Source organism: Chelonus insularis, unplaced genomic scaffold (assembly GCF_013357705.1).
Source record: "Chelonus insularis isolate UGA/USDA-ARS -01 unplaced genomic scaffold, ASM1335770v1 contig_279_pilon, whole genome shotgun sequence".
NCBI lineage: Eukaryota > Metazoa > Arthropoda > Insecta > Hymenoptera > Braconidae > Chelonus > Chelonus insularis.
Genome location: NW_023276463.1, coordinates 83,274 through 106,946, shown reverse-complemented (window position 1 = coordinate 106,946; position 23,673 = coordinate 83,274). Strand labels below are relative to the sequence as shown.

General features: G+C 29.1%; 1 protein-coding gene across 2 annotated transcripts in view; it reads right to left on the bottom strand.

Annotated features, from left to right (window-relative positions):
* Positions 1 to 23,673, bottom strand: part of LOC118065245 (alkaline phosphatase-like) — a 111,175-nt gene that overhangs the window by 14,800 nt on the left and 72,702 nt on the right. For both annotated transcript variants that reach the window (XM_035080417.1, XM_035080415.1), the window contains exon 3: positions 1,476 to 1,650. In XM_035080417.1, the coding sequence (XP_034936308.1) occupies positions 1,476 to 1,650 (175 nt within the window). The remainder of the gene's footprint in view (positions 1 to 1,475; positions 1,651 to 23,673) is intronic.

The window sequence follows — 23,673 nt, the reverse complement described above, 5'->3', positions numbered from 1 at the left end:
ATTGCTCCATAAAAATTTATCCAATAGATTTCAGTCTACACTGAAATTGATACAATCGATTTTATGTTCATAGTCGCAGATAAACCAATTTGTGAGAAGAAGTAGTTTTTACATCAGTGTATGCTGGGGTTTTAAACATGGCCAATTTAATTTTTTAAGGCCCTTGTGGCTTGGTATGGTACTTGTGAGTCACTTCAGACCCGGGAGAAAAAAAAATTACCAAGGATCAAAATCATCAGGAAGTTTAATTCGAGTCTATTGATCCAGTAAGTATACAGGGAAGACCAGGGCAAAATGGGATACTATCCCATCGTGCTTCATTGTCATGAAAAAGGTTGTACCTACTTGTTTCTAAGCTTTTCTTATTTTTTTCAGTCAAGATGGTGTGCAATTATGAACGAAAAACAAATCGTATGAAATGGGAAGAGGATGATATGAGAAAAGTAGTCAATGCTGTTAATTTTTAAAAAATTTCTCAAGCACTTATATGTGTCTAAATCAACTCTAGAACATCAAAGATGATGAAACTCATATTTGTGAACACTGCCAGCCTGATTAAAATATGTGCTCGTCTACTCTAAGTCCGGGGCAAAATGGGAATTTTGGGTTACTTATTAATCAAATTGATTATATGGTAAGTAAAAGGTATTTTTTCATCTTCCTCTAGCCTATACCAATCTTTAGATAGTAATATTACGTCATTTCTGAAGAAAGTAAAAACAAGCAAACAAATAAACGAACACCAGAGTGATCTTCTATAGCTTCATTCTATTTCAAAGCATAAAACTCTATAAACAATACTTTTAATTTTCTAAAATAAATTTTTCCTTATTTAACTTTAATTATTCTTTTCTTTTCTTACAAAAGAACTGGATTTTTCTCTATCTTAAAGTGGTATTATTTGAAATAATCCGCCAATTTATAAATCATTATCTCAAAGAAACAGACTACAAATTGATCAATTTAAAAGTAATGACCAAGATAAACATAATTAAAGAAAAATAACGATGACAGGTTGAAGATATAAATAAAACGTAGAATTATTTGAATTTCACGTGAAGACGATAAATTGTTAGGGTGGATGTTATTTCTCTAGCATCGGAAACGAGCGATCGACGAGGTTTTATCATTCGGGCTAACGTACGTACGAACGAAGAAACGGGCTGGGCGTGTAGCTCGTAAATAAGAAATTGAATGGAGAGAATTAAATGGTATAACAAACGGCAAGCACGAGATGCATAGAACTTTCATATACATATACAGAATAATATACATATGTGTGAGACATAACGCTAGTAACGTAGTGGCTGGTCCGTAGTACGTCAGTGCCAAACGGCACAGTGTGATTAATCAACCGAGGTAATTCATCTTAATGACCGGAAATGGACGTGTACGAGTGTTGTCTACCATCCGTGGTATCGTAATATGTTCTACAAGACTATTAATTGATTTTTCTTTAGTAAAATTAACTGCACCTCTCTCCTGTGCCCAATCCATAATTGACGGCACTCTAGCTGTCTTACTGGATAGACAGTTATCGAATTTTGCTGATGAATCTAATCCTAGTGTCTCATAATTTGCCTTCACTCCACATAAAAGGGCTGTTGCACATGCTGAAGACTCTCCCACCTGGGCATCCATGTTGTACGTCTGAAAATAAATGTTCCTTTTTTAATTATAATATCAATAGTTAGACCAGGTGAATAAGTCATTTATGTTAAATTATTTGAATCTTAGAGTATTCACTGAAATTTGAATTTACATGGAACAAAACAGTTGGAGACCTGGTGGTGTGCATTGAATTAATAATCACAAAGCTTTAAAAATTTTATTAAGATTTCATAAGAGAAGGATTATCTACTAAGAATTGTATGCTTCAACAGAATTAATTATTGCAGAAGACATTTTCATTATAATAGATGATCTTAAATTTTATAATGCTAGAGATAGAGATTTTAATTAATGTTTAGTCTTGAGTTTTCATTTTTAAGTAGCTTTTCTTGGTGAAGATATGATTTATTCAGACTATTATTGAACCTTTTAGATGGTATTTATAAATAATATCATCAGATTAATAAATATCTTTTATTCAGAATGCAAACTAAATGATATTTCAACAGATATTTACTATTTAGTCAAGTACACAGCATTTACATGAAAATACGTATTCATACTCATGCTGTTTATTATGATAATTTCATACATTATCAGCTTGGATTAATTAGGAAAAGGAAATCGACAGATGTGGTTGATAAATATAAATTATAAAAGCCATTAAATACTTGGAATATTTTAAATTAATCACATCATCACTACCTATGAAAGTTAGGGACATGAAATGCATGAAATAAAATACTCTTTTGATAAAAAGTTACTGATAATGTTGTAAAAAACATCCAGATGGTTGTTGATCTGAACTATTTCCTAATCAACAGGAAATTTAAAGTTGTAACAAATCTTTTCTGGTGGAATTTTTTCCTAACTATGGTAAAAAGTCTTCACCGCAGGATTATTTTTAAATTCCAAATCACCTTACAGTACAGTGCTTTTTACGATGATTGAGGGAAAAAATTGTGCTAGAATCAAGTAGAATTTTAATCACACCTTTTAGCATACTGTACTGGTGAACATAAAACTTGAAAGAGAAAAAGATAAAGGGAAATTTGAAAAGCAGGATTATGGTCATCTAGGAATGTTTTTATTTAAAAATAATGAAGTATTTATAAAATGTTTAAAAAAAAAAAGGTAGATGATTTCATCAACATATTAATTGGAATTATTTATTTATTAATTTATTTATTTAAAAAAAAATAGACCCAACAGAATGAATCTAATGCTAAAGGCAAATACAATAATTTATAGTTAATAAATTGAAAGAAAATAAAGCAGGTGGTGAGAATTATGCGATTATAAAAGACAGGAAAAAATTAAAATGTCATTAATATAAAAAGTATAATATAAGAAAAGGATAAGATGCATTTAGCTGAAAATAAAATAAGAAAAAAAGAATAGCTAGGTAAATTCCTGAACACCATCATTCGTTTCGATTAAATATTATATTCTAATTCTATCTAGCACTGTCATTTTCTTTTATTTTCCACATACGTCTATTCACTCTGTCTTCCATGAATCCCAGATACTGTTCATTTATATGCTAGAGAGAATAATATTGTACAGAATAAAAATATTTCAAGCAGATCGAGATATCTCTGCTTATGATATCATACTTTGTCCTAGTTTTTTTCATTTTTTAAATTGAAAATTAAAATAAACGTTAGAAATTTTATTGAAAAACTTCCATTTAGATAACTTGTTTTCATAAAATAGTAAAAAAATAATGAAAATAATAACCATAAATTTGTAACTGTTACTAAAAAGTTGTAGTTAAATAGATTAATTTTTTGTTTACAAAAAAATGTTTATGATGACAAAGTCTTTACCATACATTCAATAACCACAGCTGTACGTGATATTGGTATTCTAAGCTGCACTATAAGCAGAGTATCATCAAAGAACATATCATAACGCTGTCAGCAAAATATTTCTTAAAGAAATGTGAACTTTGATCATAATTTTTTTTTCCATTTTATTTTGCAAAAAAGAGAAGTCGTAAATTTTTTTACCATTAAAATGGAAAACAAATTTTGACAATAAATTTGAAATTATATCCATAGTGTGTTTGTCTGTGAGAGAACTGAGATATTATGATAATCTAAGATTTCTCATAGCTTTTTATGGCGTCATCTTGGACCAGACTAGAATACATAAATCTTGAAACGCACGTTGATGGAAAGTCGTTCTGACAACGAGCTAGACTAGTTTTCTCGTCATTCGTATAAAACTTGAGACACGCCTTGTTTCTTGCCCCCTATGAAATAGATCATAGGATAAAGTGTAAATGTCATCAAGTCAATAGATTGAAGATCATAAACCAGTGTCGTGCGTCAACAAGAGATTCATGTGTGTTCTCTTGTCTCTGATTAAATTACCTCACACAGTCTTGACATGGTGAATTGCGTGACTATATCATCTATAACATGTTATCAGTTAAGATTAAGAGGGCTTTGTGCTCACCCTGAAATTCATTTCTAAAAGATCATTCAAACAAACCGAGATATCCAAACTTCAATAGTCTAGTAATATTAAATTACTTTTAACAATAGTAACTAGTCATTAACTTGATACTAAACCAGCCTTTTTGCTTTTTGTGTTTATAATAAATTTCTATGGTTACAATTTTTTAATCACATCAAGTTATTTATAACATTTTATTGATATTTGTCAAATATAATCACAGTAATGATTATTCAATAAATCAAAACCATTTTAAATTGTTTATAACAAATTAGAATTTTTATTTGAATTTGTTTAAACTTATTATCAGATTTTCTCTATTGTATTATCTTTAAAATGAAATTAGTCTGAAGTTGATATCTTCAGGGGTTCTCGAGATATCAGAAATGAAAAAAAACTGGACATACGTGCGTACATTTGTACATACGTACATACATTTTTAAACCTTCTAATGTTCCTTCAAATGTCTCGAAACGTCAAAAAATGACAAAATTATGAATTTTAAAACACCATCTTAATGAGAAGTTAAAAATTTGATGATAATTTTTATTATCTTCAATACATAAGAAATACATATTGAGTTATTTATGGATCTTTAATATTCGAAGGACTTTAACTTGTCCTAGTATTTCTCTAACTGTATTTTCAATAAAATGTTTCATAACTGATGGATTATTCTTTGTCATGAGAAAATACTTGAATGACGCTCAAGAAATAAATGGAGGGAATAGTTTTATACTTTAAGCCTACACCAGTTAATAATTCTTATTTTATGGAAATATTTTATTTCTGAGTATAAATGATAAAAAACAAGCTGTCATATAAGTAGTTACAGTAGTTATATTTCATGGAGTTTGAAAAATGTATTATTTAAAAACAGTGAAGTAGATAATTCTACTAGGAGAATGATTTTCTTAGAATTTGTTTCCATCTCCATATATTGGAGATATTATCTCCTCTAATGTAGGTATAATGAAGCGTCAATTTTCACGATAACTTCGGAACAATCGGAATTGCTTAGAGGCAAATTAAGTCATTTGATAGCTAGTCAGAGCGTGACCAAGCGTTTAAGTACTTGGACAATAGTCACGGTTCGTCCGTTTGAACTCGTCTGACCAAATGCCGGAAACTACCACTGTGTGGTCGACCGAAAACCGACGTTACTACTGTCGCCCACACGTTGACCTAAAGTTTACTCCGAGGAACGAGAAATGCCAAGAGAAAAGTGTGATAAACACAGGAATACCAGTCACATAGGAGGAAAAATAAATAACAGAAAATTGAGGAACTTGGAGGTCGAAAAAAAACAATTTATATCTTTAGTCAACACTTTTGTCTTATCAATTTCCTCTGGAACACCATCTTTATATGAGATTTGAGATCATCTACCATCAGAAATCAAATTGAAAAAAGTTTTATCTACTGTAGAACAAAATCTTTGACTATTTGATGCCAATAATAATTTTTTTTTTATTGATATTCTGAACTACAATCTGTCCCTCAGAACAATGAATAATTTAGTTGACTATTGTTTTAATTTTACTTGAGTAGTGGACTTTCCAACGATTGTCATACTGTGTTTTATTAAAACCTCCTAAGGTAGGTCTAGGGGGTTAAACTTCTTTCTTAACCTCCTCACTCCTCCACTATGATCCAGCATGTTTAAAGCCAGCTGGTTTTGGTCATTTTGCTGTCCAATGTCAATGATAATGGATCTTTTTTTAGATGCATAAAAACAGGAATTTGTACAGATATTCTACTAACTAGTGTATAATTAAAATTTTTTTTAATAATATTTTTCCCTTTGCTTTGAAGTGAGTAACTGGGGTAATTAAAATGTTAGGAAAAAAAGAAATAAAATTTGAGTCATATTTCAAGCAGGGTTATCATGTTGGATGCTAATACTTTCTTCCATTAATAATCCTGCTAAATTATGATAATAATTGGCTACACTACTGAAAACTACCTCTAAAGTTGATTATATATACTTTCCACGATAATACAGATAACGTAATAACTACAATTGTATTATAAAAGATTTGTCAATTGATCCAAATCTAAAATTCATTTTTTTAATGTAGAAGTTTTAATAATAAATAGAAGCACTAATTTATCAGTTATAATTAGTTAAAAAGTAAATTGATAGAAGATTACTGATAATCCTAGTTCAATAACACAAAATAAAATGAGGTCCAATGCTGACATGTTGCTGCTAATATTCAATTTAGACCATGTTAAATCAAATCTTTGATGGCTTAAGTCTAATAATATATTTCCATGAAACTTACAAGACCTACATGCAGTCTATATTGTAATTGGAGAGAGTTGGATGGATTTCATTGCCTCTAATTGCTTCTGACTTATAATATCTATGGTATGATACTCCATTCATGATAGGTAGCTAGAGCTAATTGGACCTAACTAAGTCTTAAAACTCGGTAGCACCATATCCAATAGTATCAGATATGAGAAGCCAGTGATATGAGAATGAATGAAACCTAATTTAACATGATATCTAATACCTTATTCAATTCAATGTTAAATTGACATAGTTTTTTAAACTCTGCATCAATTCTTTACTAATGCATGCTTATTTCAATCAAGTATTTATAATTAATTCAATTTTATAAATCAAGTAATCAATATGAAGAAATATTTGGTGATTATCATTAACAATTTTATTGATTATAATAAATAATGATTGAAAACGCAAAAAGTGGAACAAATATTCATATTGGAAAGTTTTTTTTTTCTGATGCCACTATTATTATTCATAATTCAAATAATCTACATATTTCACAATGACATTTCTATAATAAAAAGATGTAGAAAATTTATGATGATAGAAATAAGACAGCTTGTAGATAAATCAAATCAACATATTGATACATACATTAAATTCATGAAGAAAAAAATCTGGAATCCAATCATTTGAAAGATCTGTACATAAGATTTTTATAGCAAGAACATAAGAAAGGAGAGAAATAAGATCAAAGTTAATCGAGGTTTTGGAAAAAGGATCATCTTATACGCTTCATCCATGTGCAGTAAAGGCAAGGAAATTTATTCGACGAGCATGAGCATTTACGGTAAATGCTTCTGTGGTCGTTTCCACGTTTCCACATAAAATAAACAGACCAACACATACGTAATCTACGTCACACCATTTACAGATGTATAAACGTATACAGGTGAATGTAAGAATCACAAATAAACATAAATCGATGTGTGTATGTATGAATGCAGTGAAATTCAACGAAGATCGACGTTACGTTACATACTCATCCGGAATCTTTCTTCGAATATCGAGATTACGGGTTTGCTTCCTGTCGCTCTTTTGATATCGTGCCAGGAACACTTGTTCCATGTCGAGGGAGTCGCGTATTATTTGTTTCCAAGTGTTTCAACTCCTTCAGTCTTGTTGAGTTTCTCAGGCGTTGAGTCACTGTAGAAAACTGTGTCTTTTTTTTTCTTTCATTTTTTTTAACACGACTTCTATACACAACGTATGTCTGTTCTTATCTCTATTGTCATCACGTACCTCTGGCGCCTGCAAAAACCACCTCTCCAAGACCATTGTTTGTTGAAAACATTTTATGTAATTCTTACATCAATTATTTTTGTTATTGCTATCATTATTGTTACTATTATTATTTTGATATTTTTATAAGCTTCGTAAAGTTAAATAAGATCCATTTCTTATTTTTAATATCAACTTTTTCAAATGGAAACGTAAGATTTGTCCCTATTTCATTTCATTCCTGGACAGTTAGCTTGTCTACATAATTTAAATCAATCCATTCTGTTCTTCAGATACCAATCATTTAAACTATATTGTATTCAGTATATTTTTTATTCTAAATATTATTTGATCAGATTAAATATAAACTATTTGTGAATATTATTTATAACCCAATAAACATTTCGTAATGATAAAGATATTTGTATCAAATAAATGCTAAAAAAAATTTTAATAACTGTATTTATTCTCGCCAAATAAGCCCTCCTATCAATGTACAAGAGGTTCGAAAAGTTGGCTATTTTTTTGCTAAAAATGGTATCAAGTTTTTTTGCCAAGTTATTTCAATGAATAATGTATTATTATTATGTCATGAAAGAAAGTTTCTTTGAAGGAATATGCACATCTTAACTTGGAATAGCATAAAATTTTTTTGAATCTTGGAATAATTTTTGTATTTGTGGAAACTATTGTTAAAGACATGGACAAATTCAGAACTCCGATAAAATATAGAAATCAGTCAATAGAATGTGGTTTGAGTTTATAACTGTTACAATTTATTCTATAGCATTCAAAGGCCATTCAAAGTTGTTGAGTGGAATAATCGTTATTAATACTATTAATAGGTAATATCTATTTTGATTAGACCTCCATATTCCAACATATCCCTATACATCTACTTATCAAGTATACCTCCAATACATTGATAATATTCTAAATTGAAAATGCCTGAGGTGAATTTCACTCTATCTACAGTTTCAGGTTCTGCACTGAAGTATGCAACGGAAAGGTGTTGGGTTAGATGAGAGAAGGTATCACCCTGCTAACCCAAAGCAATATAATGTCTCTCACTGGATAATTTTCCTCCTGTGATAACAACTGCAAAAAACTTTGAACTCCATTTAGTTTTGTCATTGAAAAAGGTTTTCAAGACTTTATAAAAAACTTTAAATAAAAATAAAATACCTAAAAGTCTTTCAGGTAAAAAGATCGCTGGTTAAGGTGTCCAAGAATTGTAAGGAGAGAGCTTTAGGTGCTCTTTCTTCAAAGAAAATGCTAGAGGCTAAAATTCTATATATGCACATTTAATAGCAGGGCAATACGTAATTTTGTAGTGTGTATTCGAGTTGCCTAGAGCTTGACGTCGCTTCCATAATAGACTTTATTGTGCGTTTACAGTTAGTGACGTGAGCATTGTATGTTCTCTCGTCTTTGTGGAGTTATTATATGTATGTGTAAAGTACTGGAGATCTGCTTCCAGACGGACATAAATATGGTTAAAGAGGCTTGAGAGGTCTCCTTATTAAGCTCGTTACTACTTCATTTACTCTTTGCTGGATATGCAATACTTCTCACGTACTAAAAGCTTATTTTTTGCTTTTCATCGTGTCATATTTTGTCCTCTTTTTATCTTGTCGACTTTTATTTCGGTTTTTTTATTGGATTTCTCTCGAACTTTTTGACACTTTTTGCAGGTTTCCAGAATATTTGAAAATACTGAATAAAAGCTTAATGCACTGCTTTTGTTCGAATGAAAGAAAATTTAAAGCATGTCGTAAAAAATCTTTTGACTCTATTAGATATTATTTATGCCGGATAACTATTCATTCAATAAGTAATATAGTTTATATTGTTCAAAAATTTCTTTCTTCTCTGATCAATACTTATTATACTTTGTTTTTTAGTATTTAATCAAACTTTTGAAGACATAGAAAAATATTATCACAATCTGACATTGTGGTAACATCGTAATATTCAACATTCTAGAATGTTTTAATCATAAAAGTGTTTCATTATTTTCTTGTCAACCCAATACTTTCCAACATCTAGTAATGAAATCATTAATGAGTAACAGCTTTTTTGTTCGATGAAAATTCTTTGAAAAAAGTTAAAGTTTTAACTTTAGTACTCATCTAGTTTTAAATTTGTTTAAATAAAAATTTATTATTAAAATTCTTGTGAAAATAATTTTCCACATTTAAATTTAATAATAATTATTTTTTAATCGAAATTATTAGTGAATAATCAATAAAGATAAAGTTTATTTGTAATTAATTGAACTATCTAATCTAGAAAAAACTGTAAGAAACTTTAAACCTTATAACTCACTTAATTATTTATTTCATTTCCAATTTTTTTTTATATTCCAGAAGAGAGTTCTATTTTATTTCTATCTTATTATATTTCTCTCTACACTTGATTGACTTTTTTATTTTATTGAGACTTGTATATTTTTATTTATTTATGTTTTTAGCAAAGAGAAAAAAAATCAGTAGCAAATCGGAGAAATTTTAACGGCAAACTTGGGTGCAAGTTACACATCTTTGGCTACTCTCAGAGACTTTCATAGCAAGAAGTCAACGACTGGCCGTATATCCTGAAACTTGGTGATCTTAAAGTCTTGGAGAAAAGCAAGTGAGAGAAGGAGAACAAGAGTGTGCACGTATTCGAGCCAACTTAATTTCAACTTGGATCGTCGAGAAATTTTCACATAGATACAGACACACATGTAGGAAATTCACCAAGCAAGACACGTTGATATGAAATTGTCGGGTACACAGAATTTGCAAAATGCTAGAAAAATATACATGATTGATATCCTAAGTGATGAATAATAAATAGTAAGCTCTTGAATTATCGAAGTTTCATTGTGTTCTAGTTCTTGAGACTGAAAGTGCTTGGGATAGAGGAACCCTAGAGGCGTGTGGATGACTTATGGCCAAAGTTTACAAACGTCCGCATGAGAGGAATTATTCAAACTTACATAGATCACACTCTCGGCCCAAGTGCATCTTCGAAACTGCAGTAATACCGTGTGTTTTCTAATGTAATGCTGCATTTCAACTCAAATCCTATGGGAAATAGTTCATTCTAATAAAATAAAATAAGCCATAACGAAAGATATTAATTTGAATGATCTACTTGAGGCTTTATGGTTTATGTTTAAACTTTGATGATTAAAAATAATCAATTTTTGTTCAACATAACTCCAAATCACTACATTTCATTATCTATTGGATTGATTTAGTAAATAACTGGATTTCAAAAATTAAGTATGGATGTTTGATCATTATTATGTATATTTATTTAATTTAAATCTAGTGTCGGGTTTTGAAACATTAATTTAGTTTATCTTTGCCAAGTAAATAACAGTAATAACGAATATAATTATGCTTTGATGAAATCTGGAAGATCAGTAATGAAGTTTATTGAATGACTTTAAAACAATAGAATGTAGGTTAATTGAGGTAAGACAGGGTTTCCCAGCGAAATGTTCAGTAGTTGGAGTAATAACATAAGAAGTTGGAGTAAAAAAGTGTTAAGTGGATCTGACGTAAGAGGATAGGGATTCCAAACCATAGATAGTTGGTCTCCAAGCAGAAAATTATCGAGACTAAACTGAAGACCATGTTAGAGGTACTGGAGATTTTATAGAGTTCTCATCAGGAATGGAACACCTTAGACATGAGGTTCTAATCAATATACCTGACCAAAGCTAGATCTGATTTAATTTAATGTGAAAGAGAAAAAAATATACTCATCTGGATAAAGTCTGAAGCTGCGAATGATGGTGTAATTTAAGAAAGTATTTTAGAAAATTTTTAATCAGGACTGATTTGAAGTATACCTTGATAAAATTCAATACAGTTTGGATAATTATCAGATAGACTCTAACATTTTTCCTGCTCAAGTAGATCATGAATCTTAGTATGGAGTATGAAGCAAGGTATTTTATCCAACTATTTTTGATAAACAGTATCAAGATCTTTTATCAAAATTCATTTATATTTTTCATTTCATTTCATTGATAAAGTAAGGCTTACGATTAATCACTAAAAGGTATAGAAGCAGAGTATCTTTTCTTTGAAAATAAAATTTTTAAAAACACTCGGAACAAACAGAATGCAAAATTAAAAATGTTTTCATCATACATTCATTGGACACTGAAATTTTTTTGATTCCTCTTAAGTTTTAATTATTTTTCCAAGCTTTTGCTTTAAATTACACTAAACAAAGAGGAATAACAATAATCCTTGTTTAAAATAATACAATTGGTTGAAAAATATTTATCAACGAATATTTAAATTTCCTGAAAAGAAAAAACAAAACTATAAAGATGAATATTAAATCATGTGATTATCTTAAGAGCATGTGATTTACATTCAAACTTTAATCGTAAAAGAAACGATAATTTTTCACCGTCATGGATTATGTTTCATATCACCAGTAAAGCAAAATACATCATTCGCAGGAATTTTTACTCTGTATAATATCTTTATGAATAAAGAAATATAACAAACTGTTGGAAAAATGTTTGGCAATTTTTTGAATTTTTCTGAGACTTATCGTGATCTCGTAGCGAATCATTGCACAAGTAGTCCGAGTGAAAGAACGACCACGAGTAATACTTAAGAGCGTTTTTCTCGTCTATTCGCGTTCACTTCGGTCCTTTCAGCAGTAGGATCCTCTTACGTAGAAAAATAGCGAAAACGAGAAACTAGAGATGTGAGCAAGAAGAGGATCACTTGCCACTTACAATCTGCTCTTTCTTATTCGGAAAATTGCTGTGATAGCATATGGCTCTTGCCTGTTTAAACATAATGTAAAATCTTGTTTGCATTTTATTATTCTCCTCATTTTTTTATGATTCATTCCAACCTTTGTTAAATTAGCATTTTTTCGATATTATATACACATATAAATTCATATTAAATGTAAGTAAAATCGTTGAAGCAGCTTTGGAATAATGAATATTGTAGTTTGAAATGAAAAACAAAAAAAAAGTGAATCATCAGCTTAACAATAGGTTTTAATAATTAATTTTTAGATTATGCATCGTTTCTAAAAATCTCCAGGGCATGAATTTGTAATTATAAGATTTAAATTTTATTGTCTTGTCATCTTGCACTATTCACCTACACGTTCTTTGTTTAAAATGTAAAATCAAAAAAAAGATTCAAAAATTTATAATTAATCATTAAATTTATTTTAAGAAATAATAATTATTATATTTTATTTATCAATATTATGTTGAATGATGCTTTAGATGAAATTTAAAATGCAAAGAAATGTAAAACGTTGTTAGAAGAATTTTTTTTGACATTACATTAGATTTAAATTTAATAAAAATTTATTTTATTAGTTTTTTTTGAAGAATTTCTGCTGTTGAAGTTAATATGCAGTTTATTTCAGACCTTTTCTTAAAAATGTCACATAAACTTGGAATAATGACTTGTATTTTTAGCAGCCTGTACAAAATTCAACTTAAATAGATTTTACGTTTCCGATGTATTAAAAAGTCTTTTGAGCGATAATTTATAGCAAAGCAAGACATTCTCCAAGTTTGAAATGATTTTCTTTCTCTTTGTTTACCAACTATTTTTGATATTATTTCATAATGTATTTCGTTCTACTTTCAAAAGAAAACTCAGAAGCACCTAGTTGAATGCAATGTCATGTATCTAGCATTTACGAGCGTCGACAAATCGTAAATACAGATCAGAGATCAAGACTTTTTCTCCAACAGAAGAAAACGATAAAATATTGTCACACGGAAGGTGGAAAGCTTTGCAATTTTATTTCAATTTTCTTTCAAAGATACAAAACGAATGGTGGCATTACCGTCATATCAGAGTGTCGTGATCGTAAAGTGGAAGATGAAAAAAGTCGAACCCAAGTTTTTTTTTTTCAACCACGGGATCAAGGAGGAAATGAATTAAAATCTTCTGTGACACAAGATATGATAAACATCCATGAATGTCTGTGAAATATGTTCTCAAGCGTCACTACCAGTTTATTAATTCCAATACGAATATTCTTATGCTTGTTAGCATTCTCAGGGACAATTTAAAACAACTTCTAGGAACTTTTCCTTCAACGTTTTCCAATTAAACTGTCAATATCAAGGCCGAGTGGTACTAACCTCAAATCACCTCAAATTGTTTTTGGCTAATTATAAACTATTTATTAACTTGTATGACGTAAAAGTTGTTTATATGTACACAAAAAAGTGGTATATAGAATGGAAAACATTGTTTTATAGTGCAAATGCTGTAGTTATTGCATAATCAATTATTTATCACTGATCAGCTGATGACAAGTGCATCCGCCATGACACCTGAAAATTCTATGAGTGCATATATTGTTTTCTTTTTTTTAACTATTATAAATTAATGATTTAAATAACATTTGTATTTTCAATCCTAGAATATAAATTCAGCTTTCAATTAAAACCTGAATTGGGACAAAATATCCATTTTTGACGACGTAATCTGCCAAGAGCTTTAAAGCTTTAATAATTAAACAACAGGATCACGAATTTTAATGGCAAACTTAAAACCCCTTTGAGTTACTCATATTTGTTCCAGATAATTGAAGCTTTTTAGAATTATATACACACTGTTCTACAGTTTTCAACTAGATCTTTTTCAATTTTTACCTTTATAGAATGTTGAAAGCTTATCAATGATATTCTTCAAATCTTCAGAGGCTTTTCAGCGGTTTTTGGTACTTTCATCAGCTTCAAAACACTCCTATTAGAGCCATGACTCGTATAAGGTTTCGAAAGATTTTCCGCACTTCTAAAGCTCTACAAACAGCACTCAAAAATTCGGTGCAATCCTTAAAGCTCTTTAATATTATTGAAGTGTTTAATTAAAACTTGCCATTAGAAATAGATTTTTTTTCAATCTCACCACAAGCTTTTTTTTATATATTTTTTTATCACATTCTTTACTGATTTACCTAAAAATCACATTAATTATCTTCAAATAATTTTGATTTAACGTCAAAGAATGTTGATGTCTCAATTAGTATCCAGTTTCCATGGAGAGTCATTTGCAAACTTTATTTACTGATGCTGAAAAACGTTAGGACAAATATTGAAAATAGACAAATAAAACAAATATATAGTGAAAAAATATTTACAATGGCAGCAACAGGATCGGAGACTTTAATAAATGAATATATCATGAACAAAAACGTGCTTAAATCAATATTGAAATATGGAAAAATTTATTTCTGTTGCTCATGCATCTTTTAATATATTGCACGAATATTGGATGTGGAACACGCATGCATGTTGGGTGTCGTCTAATAACCGCGATTCGATCCCTTGTAACTAAATTACGCTCTGTTTTCCATGAAAAATTGGCCAGCAGGGTAGTTCCGTAACTCGTTATCGAAACTAACTTGATAACAAGCTAAACCATAACTCCCTCTAAACACCTGCAAGTACACAAACTAATTAGATAATCACACAAATCAACTAACATACCCGGGTGACAATTGGATATTTTTCAAACTATCATGAAGATTTATGAAATAAATTCTTGGACAATAATTTCATAATATTATTTTTAAGACATGAATAAGAAATGACTGGAAGAAATTGAATTTATGGAAATGTATAAACATATATGCTTGGTGTGAATTAGAAGTAGGTGAAGGGAATTTCAAATGATCACCAAGTCATCTTCTACTTCATTGTTCAGGAAAGAAGTTCCTGACATTTTGACATCTTAAGTTATATCATAAGATGTCAGGATTTTGCAACTTGAAAAGAAACCAGTGTGATTGCATTTTTGATGCTTTATATCACTGCACCAATTGTTTCTAAATACTTATTGAATAACTGATCACGACTGGGTTACATTGGCCTCTTACTGAACCAAGAATGATTCACCAACTCATAAAGCATCAAGTTTTTTATCTTGCTAATATAGAGCAATCTTGGCCTGGTGTTATCACCCAGTCATGTTTCACAACTGAACGATTATCAATATGATGAGAAGTTTTTTTTGATCAAATCCATGAAGTTTCCCTTCCTTCCTTCAGCCATTCTTTATAAAAATCCGTGAAAGTTTCTCTTTATTTTCCTCTGGTTATTTCCACTTCCATTTTTTTACAGTTAAAGTTTGCAATGTTGCGAACCAGTTCTTCCTTTAACTTTCTATTTACGATCAATAAATCCCTCAAATCAGCGAGTCGTTTTGATGTATAGTGATGGCAAATAAAAATAGTTAAACTAAAAAAAAAAAGTAAATATTCATAAGTGAAATAATGTAGCTTTGTTCCAACTCTCATCATCTGATAATAACATTTTCCATCAAATTTTATCCAACTCAGAGTTCAACAAATTGGTTTACGAATTTCATTATGAAGAGACTCTATTTTATTTATTAATAAATTGAATATGAATACTCCGAAAGAGGGAAATTGAATCAAAAATATTTTGGAATGTTATTAAATGGTAAATATTTTAATCCATAAGAATTAAAAAGCTTCAAGTGGTATGCATGTAAAATTACATACTTTTTAATTGAAAAATCTGAAACAAATAAATGAAAACTATGATGTCTGGCGTGTGCTAGTGATGTCAACAAAGCTTCTGACTTTTAAAAAACAAGAAAAGTTGAAAGGAAATATCCGTGTTGGATCCATTCGCTCTGTCAGGCTTGAAATAACTAAAAACGATGGTAAAAATACCCTTATTGCTTTGTTTTTTTCACGCGCTACAGCATTTATGTATTTAGCTTTGCGTGAGATTGCTGTATATTGTCATGAAATTCATACAGACACCTTTTATATTTATTCAAAAAAAAATTTGCTGCAATTTTTCATCATACCTTTTGATTATTTTTTTTTTCTTTAATTGTTTTATTCTTACTTTTATCTTTATTAATTGACGTGGTAAACATCATCGTTATTCATCCTGGTAGCAAATGATCATACTAATGGGTTGAATATCGTTTACTTTTTAAGATTAGTTTTTATGAAACAAATAAATGGGGCGGATTATCACACGATGATTTGTTGACCATTTTCTATTAACCAACAAATTGCCTGTTATCGTAAAATGAACCTGTTCATTATTAATTGCTGATTAGAACAAGTGAGTGCTTTAATGAATTTTCTTCACTAAATATATTTTAATACAATCATTAATTATTGAATTATGATCAATAAATATTTTTATATTTAATAGAGTACTTAGACATACATGATGTATTGTTTTATTTTTTTCATAGTTATGTTAATATTCGATACTTTCTCATTACTTTTTCAGAAATAATTCATTTTCATAGCCGGAGAAAATAAATATAATTAGTCGTTGTATGTCTAGAAGCATAATTAGTCTGAGTATGTTCATTAAGTGAAAAGCTTGTAATTTTACTCCTTCATTATTATTTTCAATTAGTAAGAAATTTCTTTATCCCTTTAATCATTATAACAACATGCGATCACAAAGTGAATATTCATTGTCATGACGATTAATTGATGATTTTCTATTTTGAATTTTTTTTTGTTAATAAAATAATTAGTATTTAATTTACCTGTTACATGCATAATTTTATTAACGAAAGTACTTTTACGACTTAATCCTATCTATGAATTTCCATGGACACATAAAGTTAACCAATAATCGAAATATATCTAAACTAATTTTTACCTTTAAAAATATTTCGATATTAAAAGATATATTTATTAAGTAGAGACATTGATTAGTTTGCTTTCAAAAATCTATTTTATGAATTATTCCTATTTTAGTTATTAGTTAATGTATTTAAAAAAATTTTAAATACATTATTCTCTGCAAGACATTATCATTTTTTTTTACTATACCCTTCATCTTATCATTTTTATCAAATTAAGAACATAACCGATTTCCAATCATCGATGTACCTAAAAAGAAATCTATCAAAGTCATTCACTAATTTCCCAAGGCTGCTTCCAATTACTCAAAATTCAGTTTATTGAATAAGTCTACAAATATCAATCGATTTTCATAAAAAGTTCACAAAGTTTAAAGACTTGATAGAAATTATTTCCTCTTGCTTCAATAACTCTTTTGCAATAAAAAATTAATCCTTTTCAATCTTAATTGGATCGAAATGATTTTTTATTCTTCCAAATCCGTGAGTACTTTTTTTCACGGATTTCATCTTCATAAATTAAAAATTAACTTCATCTCTCAATCGTTTTGATATAAAAAAAAAAAAAAATTAGATTGCAAAAAGCACGAAAATTTTTTAAATCAAAGATTTAGCTTGATTGCATTTTCTTTCTACTCTCAATCGGTCTCTTCAACTTTAATTTGTAATCTGCATGAAGCGCTAAATGAATTTCTTATTCACGAAGCTCTAAGTTTTACTTTTCGTAGCATTTTCTATATATCAATTTATATATTTTGTCATCAGCTGTATCTATTAAACTTAATATTAATCAACTGAATTATTTGATAGGCGATAATCAAATTTGATATATTTTTCATCAATTTAAATTACTTTGATAAAATAATTAAAATTTTATTATAATATACACGCATATATAAAGCAGTTATTTTTAATAAATTTTCACTAAAGAACAGAAAAAAAAGTATATGAAGCCAACAACGTTTCACAATTACTTCCAGGTCAGTGATTCTCTCGCATCTTGATAAACATCATCTATCTAGATATCCCCAAGACATTGTTCTCATATAGCACTGATTGAATTACATTTTTTGAATTTTTATTGTGAATTTTTCATAACGTGGTGAGGCACATTTTTCCATTTTTATATCTCTCATATATGCATTTATGCATGTGTGTTCCTCTAAAAGGAAATTTTTCAAAAAAAAGTCTCGAAAAGTATAAATAAAAATAAAGATAAGAATTTCTAGTAAATTATCTTATATGTTGCTTTGTTTATTTGACGTTAGAATGCGTAAAGAAAAATCCCCTTGAGGCTCTAATTTGAGTGGAAATATGCTATGTAGAGTCAGCCTTACGAAGTTACTATGTACTAGAGACGAAGGTTCCTCTTCGGTATATATCACTTGAGTGCTGGTGAAAACGAGTTGAGTAAAAAGAACCGAACCAAGTGAAGGGAGCAGGAAAAAAGCTTGGTTCAAGTGTTAGATAGACGAAGCAGAAGTTAAAAGAAGAAAGTGTATGTATATTTGAAGAATATAAGGAAAAAACACATCTACGAACCGGGGAAAAAGGAGGAAGATGAAAGAGGGTAAAGACTCGAGAAGGCAGCAAGATGTGGTTAACGACATCTCGCACTGGAGTGGCTGCATCAGGCTGCGAAGGAAAAAAGTGGCTGGAAATGCGAAAGAGATAGAAACAATAAGGAACATCAAGCACAGTTGTAAAAAAATATGTGGCATGTGTTTTTAAATACAATGTAAAAAGTTATACTACTATTTCTTGGAGAAATGTCCAAATCATAAATGTCTCAATGGTTTTTTTTTATATTATAGCTAATGGAGTATACACTAAGAAAAAAATTTAGTGTCAACAAATAATATTTTTTGATTTATATTCCATTACTCGAGTATTTAAGATTAAACATTAGGCTGATGTGTTGGCAGAAGAAGTTTTTGATGATTCTGGTCCTGATTTTATACATAACGTAAAATATTTTATTGCAAATATTTTAGAATTTTCTTATTAATTGAATTAACATTTTTTTGTATTTCAAAAATTTTTTTTCAGTGGCTAGAAATGATTGTAATTGTAATGGTAGAGGATTTTATAACGACAAATTGTTGATACACCATTTGATATGTATATTTAATCATTCATATGTGTTGTTAAAATCATATTTGTATAGTGTGTTGATAATGGATACGATAAAAAACTACAAATAATCGTGAGAGATCCATTAATGTTAACTGAAGCTATTAAAGATAACAAATAACAAATTATTTATTGATATGGAAATTTTATTGAAAAAATATAAATCATTTGGAAATAATTTGAAAACATTCATATAACATATGCGATACTGTATAGTCAATAAGATTAAATTTATTTTTTTTTTATTCATCGATTAAATGTATCCATCACCATTCTTCATCGAGAAGTTATTTATTGCAAATCCATTAAATTAATTCAAGTTTTTGATAGGATGTGTAATAAAGTAATTCTTTCAAAGACACTCATTAGTATAAATGGAATTATTCGATTTCGAATATAAACACACTTCGTCATATAATTATCAATTTTATTTAAGCTCTTCACGATTGATTAACTTAATTGTTCTAATTCAATGATAAACTCAATTCAATTGATTCAAAAATTAATGAATTGTTTATTGCATTAAATTAGGACATTCACTATTCATTTCGTTTAAATAAATTTCAATTTAGTGTATTGCTACAACACATCATAAAATATTTTAAAGTTGATATTCCATTACTTATCTCTTTACATTATTTTTTATGTCGTAATTAAATTTAAACGAAGAAGATATTTTTTCATTTTAATTTAAATTTAGGTTGGAACATTCTTACAGATGGGGGAATCTCAATGGTTGGCTGATCTTTACTAAAAGTAATAATAATCCAGCGAAAAAAAAATTTTTAAAAAAAACTTCCAATTAAATAATACCCCTATCATTTATGTATTGAAGATAATTATTGCTCTCAAAAATTCAATCACAGATTATTGAAGCTTTTAAAGCTAAACCTAACTATTTTAAAATAATGACACAAAAATTGATGTAAAAAATTTTTACTCTTAATTTTTCAATCAAAAATTTGAACGTCGATTTTTCTGATATCCTTGGTGTTTTTAAGTACGAAATTCGGTTGCGAATTGGTGAAATGTTTCGTCAGGGATACGAGTAAATTGCAGCAATTGAATTTTTCCGGATCTTTTATTGGTAAAGTGGAAAATACTACAGCATACAACTATATACTTTTTCTATTGATGTTATACGTGTTGTACAATTTCTTGGGTGTATATCTCCAACGAGTTGGGACACACATGGCTTACTCTACACTCTAAAGGTAGGTTATGAGAAGCGAACTTGGTAGAACTCACGTTCTCAACGAGTATCGAGATCGCTTACCCTCGGTCACGTACACACCACAGTACCGGTCAATAATCCAATCACGCGAATATCCCAACAGGGAATGCAATTTTTGAAGGGGTATTATGATTTTTGTATAAAGCTTATCAATGAATTCTAAAAATTTTTGCTTTTTCTGAAATTACTTCACTTTTGTTCTAAAAAATTCAAACAATAAATTGCAAATCTTTTGGACAAGAACAACATTAATTAAATTTATTAATCTCATTCAATGTAATAAAATAATCAATTGTTTACTATCTACCGAATTTGGTAGATAATTTTTAATTATGTTGAATACGATCCATGTTTAAAAAATTTATGATCAGAATCTTTATTCAAAAAAAATTTATCCCAGTCGGTAATTTCTTATATGATATATACACACTACACCATAAGGTGCCATAAACAAATTATAGCATTTTGGTAAACACTAAGAAGTGTTTAAAATTTATCTACAAAATTATCATAGTTTATTTATGGCATTTAACATTATGAACACTTTAAGTGTTTCGTTTATAAACACTTGAATTTGTAGTGAATGAATACAAATCATTTCATCGTTTAAAATAAATTCATTTTTTAGTAACTCCGGTACTTTTCATTAACTCAAAGAGATGTAATATCGTTCAAATAGAAACAGCTAAATCCTATATCAATCAACGAAAAGATTACCCATTATAATCCTGCTCATCGCCATCAAGTGCTAGACTAATTGGTCAACTGTCAAACTATTCACTTTGTCGCATTTATCAAAATAATATGTCTAGCTTGGTGCAGAATTATAGTGTACATTAAAAGATATATAATAAAAACAACATTCTAATAATCATCATTCTTTCATTTCGAAAGAAAAAAAAAAATATTTTAATTGATGTTTTAAAAAAGTGTTAATTATCTTGCAACTGTTGCATCGATTTTCACGCTGAATAGGTACATTTACTACTTTAATAGAATTGTTAAATATTTCCTACGACAATAATAACGGTAATAACAGTAATAACAATACAATCATGCTGGATCTGGATCTAACATATAATTTATGGGTGTGATATTCTGTAGCATAGAATCACCCTATTCAAATAAGGGTAGCGTGTATTCAACATAAGACTTCGTATGTACCATGTCATATAGAGTTTTTATCATAAGCAACTCCATGCTTGTAGTAAGAACTCTACCTCGTGTCGTCTTATCTACTTAGAATGAGGTATTAATTACCATATTTAAGGACAATGATGATGGTATTTAGAGGATCTAACATATTAGAAGTTTTATGAATCTTCATGAACTATAATATTTTCATCTTAAAAATTGTAAACTTATTTAATATCAAATACTGGCATAAAATAAATTTAGGTCATCAAGAAAAAGCAACTATTGGGTCAGGTCAATATATTCATCATTCATCTATGAAACTTAAATAACTAAGCAAGGGACCATTCATTGTAACTTCACTGGATGCCATTGAAGTGAGTGCTGGTAGAACGATCATTGAGAATAATTACCAACCACGTACTTAAAAGAATAACTGAATAATCTATCGAAATGTAGAACTGTGGCATGACGCCAAGTATCCTTATAGGGTTACCTAGACTCGTTTGATTATGGGTAAGGGTTCTTATGCCTGAACAGTTAATCATTAATAAAACATCAGATCGACTACATCTTTATTATTCTTTAACAGAGCCAATTTTTCCTTAATAAATCAATTGAAATAATATGATCAAGAGATTTGATGAGTAATAAACTTCTCTTTAGCTTTAACTCATTCTTTTTTTTTTCATTTTATTGCACTGACAGAGATCAATTTTTATCTGTAACGAATTTTTTTTCTCTTACAGTTACTACTTCACCTTTTTATCTCCACTTCCATCACCTGTGTTTGATCACAAATCCCGAAATTTCCTAGTTTAATTTCTCAGTCCTTATCCTATCATACTACCTCGTGGCTTAGCTCATTACTAGTGACGACGAGTCATCATTAACTTTTCAATTTCAACTCCAAGACTACCACGGTTAAATACGTTTCAGTGGTATTCAACTGACATATGGATAGAATTGAACATAGCATTTGAAAGAACTGGAGATTATTTTAATATTGGTACTGAATCCAAATTTTTATTAAACTTTTTTTTCGTAATTTGCATAAAAAAGATGATCTGGAGCTTAAAAGAATTATGATAGGTAGTTTTTCATTGAGCTATTTTAATTATTGATTGATATATCAAATGCAGTTTAATAAAACTGCCATATTTTGAATCCTCTCTAAGTACAAATTGTAGAAACTTTAACCCGAGTATAATCTGAAGCAAGAATGGTTTAATCCTTGTCCAACATTGGATCAAGCTTGATGATGTTGGTCTAATGTTAGGCTAGTTAGGTGCTAATCTTGCTTCCTACTTGGAAATTCATGAATCTTCGGTAGTTAACTCATCAGCTATTGAGTAAACAGAAGCCAGCATAAAACCCCGAATTAATAAGTATATATTTTCACTTGGATTACTATTTATTTTCATGAAGAATACATAAATGTTGCTTTTAAGTTATCCTCTACAATATTGGTAGGTTTCATCTTTAGGTACAGAGAGAGAACCAGGCATTGGAGACTACACAAGAAATATAGGCCTATAAGTTCTCTTAGTGTACTCTGGTTCTAACTGTACCCTAGTTATTACTATATTCTAGTTATTCCTGTACATTCTGACAGCTTAGTCCAGTATAACTCCTCGTAGCCTTAATTGTCATTGTTAATGAATAAAATCTGTCAAGAAAGCTTCGTATTTATCCAGCGAAGAATAATTACTTCTTTTATGTAACTTTTAATGAATTATCATTCATTATATATCCCATTGTTTTTCAAAGTCTTTTTAGAGAAATGTGGAAAGGTTTGTGAAATTGAAATTTATTACAGTCTGGTACATTCTCTTGGATCTAGGGCTAGATAGCCATTGAGGTAGTGCAGTAAAACTGGGCAATAAAAATTTTTGTGAGGCTGCTTGAGTCACTTATTTTCAAAT